Raw genomic sequence first — 5572 nt, 5'->3', positions numbered from 1 at the left:
TTGTAGAATATATATATATAAGGTCCTAAACCTATACCATATTAATGATTTGATATAAACCTCTAAAAGTTCTTCAAATAATAATAATATCGTTTCGATTCAATTGCCCGGATCTCAAAATTTATATAAGACGCGTTAAAGTACTGAACTTGAGAAAAAAATTCAGACGCGATAAATTTTATTTCAACTACATAAACTATTTTTATGAATTGAATCATGATAGTAACAACTAACATGGCTCTGCAACGTGTGTTTGTTGAGTTCCATCGAGTTTTCACGTCCTTAATAGGTGAAACATTCTTTGAAATTATATTTTCTTCTAGCACGTGGAATATGTCTACTAATATTGGATTGTAATTGTCCACTAAGTTTGAAGTTTTGTATTCAAGAACAACTACATGTGATTCACATCCATTACAAAACTTTAATGCAAAGGTTAAACATTGGCTGGATCAAATGAGAGCTACGTATTCATAATCATTCTAATTTCATATTTACCATCAAGATTGGGTCTTTATCAGATTATCTTGTGAATTGTGAACATTAGTTTGAAATATACACAATTTCTCAGAAAACATTATATCATGACTTATTCAGATGTAGTTAATATCCTTATAACAATCAATTATATACTGTACACGTACTAATTATCGAGTTTAATTAGGCTGTCGAATGATTTATTTATAATTACTTAGATGTTGTTACATAATCTTCTTTACATAATCTCGCCGAAATTGTTTTAACTATTTGATCAATTATAAAAATTGAGTTCATAGAAATTTTAACTTGTTAACTACATAGCTAGCCCATTTGGTACCGTGTGATTTGTTAACTTAGTTTTAATCAGAATGGAGGTGGCAACAGCAAAAGAAAACAAATGCAAGGTATATTATTAACAAAGTTCATTCTTGTGATTCATGTACTGCTGATTGAATCAATCAAACAGAGATATAAGGATGTTAGTTCAAATTGAAGCAAAAGTTGAAGTGCTTGTTAAACACATTTGTTAATGAAGTACATTTGAGAGATTTTGTTCACACCAGTTGATGTTTCACGTTGTCATTATATGTCTTACATCTTCATTAAAAAAGAGAATCGATCTTACATATATAACTCAGAGGAGTTTAAAATAATGAATTTATAAAAGTTGACATTGATTACTGGGTAGAAAATATTTAAATGTTATAATTGTTTGATATTTGAACATCAATTTGAAGTACTTGTGATCTTTCATATATTTTGAAAAGACTTCAAGGTGTATGGAGCTTATTGTATCATGTGTTGTTAAAGATCAAAACTATTGGATATTATTCAATTGATGTGTTTCTCCAATTTTTATTTATATTGGGGCTCAAAGGTTAAAAAAGTTCGTGTTTCAAAGGTTTAAGATTAAAATATGCTGATACAAGAATGATCATTGAACTATTATTAAGTTTGACATGAACATTTTCTGCTTCTTAATCTCTGATTTATGCTAAATTCACCAAGAATTAAAAATGAAATACTTCTAAAGGCTATAAAGAGATCCTCTTGATGCAGTTTTAGAAATAGATATGTTACTTGAAAAGTAGTCAATGATTTAACATTGCTTAATAACCACAAGCTGGACTTAAAAACTTCATTCAACATGAAAACAATACTTTTGTTGCTGTTGATGTTTACTGATTTGTTCTGTTTTAATTTAAAGCATTTCTGTTAGCTGAGGCATCTAATTTGGACTACATAAGAGTCAAATATTCCATTACATTGTTATACCATTAAAGGATATGGTTGATCTCTGTCTCTTATTTTGACTTTGAAAAATTCAAGTGGTCTTATTGTGATCATTACATATAGGTAATTAGATCAAGAACCATACGAATAATCTCATTATAAAATGGGATTCAATCATGTGCAATATCTTACAACAAATGTGATCTTTTATGGAACCTACCTCAAGGCATAGTAGATGCTGCTGGTCATAATACAATTCAAATTGAAATTGATTTAACTGGTATATCAAACACTGAAATTGCTAATGTTGGTTCAGCCGTTATGACACACTTGTGGTACTAGAGGTTATCACAACTCCTAATATTATTACTTGCGGCAATTATTGGTATTTGTGAAGATTTGAAAGTTACAATATTCAAAATTAATCGTCATTTTTAGAACTCAATACTATTTGATTAATTAGAAACTATACACAATCTATAGTTCATTAAATTCTTGAAGCTCTAACTACTGTAAATTTTCAACAACAGTTAATGCAAAAGAGTAACCACCAAAAAATTTCAAAAATATGAAAGAAAAAAATAAGATGAAATGGAGATTGATGAAAACCCTGGAGATGAAGTTCCTAAAAGGAAAATAGGTTCAGAATAAACTAGATGAAGAGAAATAAAAAGACAAAGCACAAGAGTAATACAGAAGAGTAACAATTGAAGATAAAGAAGATAATTCTGCCACGAAAATCTTTATAATAGCATTTTAAATCTAAGCAATATAACAAGAGAGTTACCAAATCAATTAAAATATATTTTATTGACGCAGTTGAAGAGAAGGAAGATTAGTTCTAGAGAGTTCAAAGGTAACGCTGGTGTAAGTTGTAATGAAAGAACCAATTGAATTAATCAAAACAGCTGTTAGCTTGTTGAATAAAGATACTACAATACCAGAACCTTTACTAAACCCCCAAGAGAGCTGATCAATTATAATTTTAACTATATATATATACATAACAAAATATAAACTCAAAAGAGTAAACAAATGGTATTAGTCAAATTGTAGTGGTCGATATAAAGTTTAAGTCAGCTCAACTTGCACTTGTTGTTTAATTATTTTCTCGTATTGAGACCGCTAATTTCCGAAACTAACTCATGTATGAATTTTCCCATAAAACAGCTCCATATTCATACTTAAATATATTATAGTCATAAACACCAATGATAACTTAGTTATATATGTATACAAATAATACATGACTAGATGTTTTAGGTGTTATAAAAGCTAGTATACAGGAGCTCTTTATACCACAAATATATAATTTCATATAATTTTAAGTAGAGCGAATACATGCGTGAGATAAACGAGAAGAATAGAGTAATAGAAGAAGTACTTATAAATCCCGTGAGTTCATTTTTGCTTGCTTGTTTTCTGTTTAATTAATATAGATAAAAACATCTCATTTGAAACTCGGGCAATTAATATATAAGTCTAGCTTTGCAGTAACTTATATAGTAGGTACTGAATTCATAAAGTATCTAAAACTCTAATTTGTCAATTAAATATTCACATATAACATCATAAGAATGAATTTTGAAAACCAAACAGAGATTAATATCGACGATGAAAAAACTCGTTTTCTCTTTGATCCATGGTTCTGTATTGAAATACCAAACAGTTATGCTGGAGGTAAACATAAGATGTTCAACCAGGGTGATTATCCACCAAGTTTATTACACTCAAATATTGACACTTTAAGAAATGGAGCAGTTTTAAGATCGTTATCAAATTGTCCTGGTTTAAAGTCTAACCATCGGCCACCTAGCCGTTCTGGTCTCATAATAGCTCGACAGATCATTGGCGAGAATGCAAATATAGAAGGTTTTAGCATTAAATATTCCCTCGATAAAGTTGTTCCAAAACCAAGTTGGTGGTTTGGATTATTACCGTATGAAAGATATTCAGTTAAGTTTTTCACCAATCGCTCAAATCTAATGATAGCACAGCTTATTGGAGGTATACGGGTTAAGATTAGACACATTTATTGGAAATCTAGAATGAACTTTATTTACCCTTTAAGGCTTATCAAAGATAACATCTATGAAAAGATTGATGGTTATTTACAACAAAAGCTTAATGATGCTTCTTTTGCGTTGAAAAAACTCATACCACCTAAAACAAAGTTTGACCTTTTCAGTCTTGGTGATAAACCATCAATGTTAGGACCTTTCCCGATAGAAATCTGGTTAAAGATCATTGAACAATCAAATATTGGCAAGAAAAAAGCAGTTAATATGATCTATAACTCTATGTGGATTGACCTTATAGCACCAATATTATATACTAATATCCATTGTTTCTTATCTATTAGAGATACATCGATGTTGAGAATCAAGGATCATGATTTCGTTCACAGTGGTCCAAGTTTGGTCGATTATGGATACAGCGATTACAACAAGTATGCAAGATTGAATAAAGTGAAGGATCACGAGTTCGAAGTCTTGGATCTCTATCCATCTTCAAAAGGAAGGATGGAAACTTTGATTAATACGAAAACCTCAGATCGTATAGATCAATCTTCCATTTCAATTGTCTTGAATCACAAATCATTACTCAAATTGGTAAGAACATTGAATACCAAGAATAGCATCATGAAGAAATATCTTAAAAATATCTCCTTAGATGTATTCGACTCTGCACCTTGTGATTGGATTAATCCTAAAGACAGTAAAGAAGTTAAAGAGAGAATTGATACCTTGGTAAAACATAATCATAAAGACAAAGAGATTCAAGTTTTGCAGACCGAGTTAGCGATGGCAAAATCTGCATTGGTTCACATAAACGAGTTTGATCATGTTAAGGACAGGAGAAAGCAAGAGGAATATCAAGGGAAAAAGTGCCATAATTCTACTGAAAAACAGCACTACTTTGAGGTCGAGGACTTATTTGGGCCTGGCCTTGGGCCCCAGCTTGTATTTGCAAAGCAAAACTATACATCAGATTTGGATCTTTTTAATAAGATACTTGAGTGTTTCATAAATGGCTCAAGAAACAACAAAGTGAAGAAGATGAATGAAAATAATATCGAAGATCTTGGTATTTTCTCTATGCTCAATCCACCCGAACCCAGACCCAGAGTTGCACCATCAGGAACATTTGCTGAATTAGTTTCAAGATTTCCAATATGGGACGATAAATATCATAAATTGGACATATCAATTGGAGATACGAGTTATTTGAAAAACAAGGGGGAACTAGCAGAATATGTTGATGAAATCATTAACTCTTTTTTGGGGTGTATTAACACTAGTTGTTCAATAATGATTGTAGGTATCCAAACAGAAAATTTAAATGATCCAATTAATTTCTGTTCCAGAAATTATACTGTATATCTTGGCCCAGAGTTAATCACAATCAATACAAATACCTGAAGTGAACCATCTATGTTGTAGAGATCCTTCGAGAAAGTACATATGAAATCATAAACCCCCTTAATATAATGGATAAACATCTTAACTTAAATAAGTTGACAACATCTTCGTAATCCTTTCATAATTTTGGATTCACTCCATATGCTTAACAATTAAATCTTGAAATACCTGGATTCACCTTCTATATGATTCAATAAGACATATTCATCTCTTTCAGTTTTGATGTATAATATTGTTTATGATATCCTTAAATTGATGCTTCTTCCAAGTTCAGTTCCTTGTAAATATCTAGTTTGTAGATGATATTGGTTTTTTTTTTTTCTTTACTATAATTTGTTCTTCACCTTGTGATAAAGAGCTTTAAAAGACTTTGAATTCATCATGATATACAAAGGATCTTTTAATAAAAAAGATATGACGTTAAACCTGAAAAAACC

General features: G+C 30.3%; 1 protein-coding gene across 1 annotated transcript; it reads left to right on the top strand.

Moving 5' to 3' along the window:
* Positions 1-3290: 3290 nt before the first annotated feature.
* Positions 3291-5135, top strand: BN7_6498 (uncharacterized protein; the record flags this gene model as incomplete). Its single annotated transcript, XM_011272943.1, has 1 exon — positions 3291-5135. The coding sequence occupies one exon, from the start codon at positions 3291-3293 to the stop codon at positions 5133-5135; it is 1845 nt and encodes a 614-aa protein (XP_011271245.1).
* Positions 5136-5572: the final 437 nt, after the last annotated feature.

The sequence above is a fragment of the Wickerhamomyces ciferrii genome, contig 00281, assembly GCF_000313485.1.
Source record: "Wickerhamomyces ciferrii WGS project CAIF00000000 data, strain NRRL Y-1031 F-60-10, contig 00281, whole genome shotgun sequence".
NCBI classification, from domain to species: domain Eukaryota; kingdom Fungi; phylum Ascomycota; class Saccharomycetes; order Phaffomycetales; family Wickerhamomycetaceae; genus Hansenula; species Hansenula ciferrii.
Note: the sequence above shows the minus strand (reverse complement) of the source record. Positions and strands in the feature narration are given on the sequence as shown.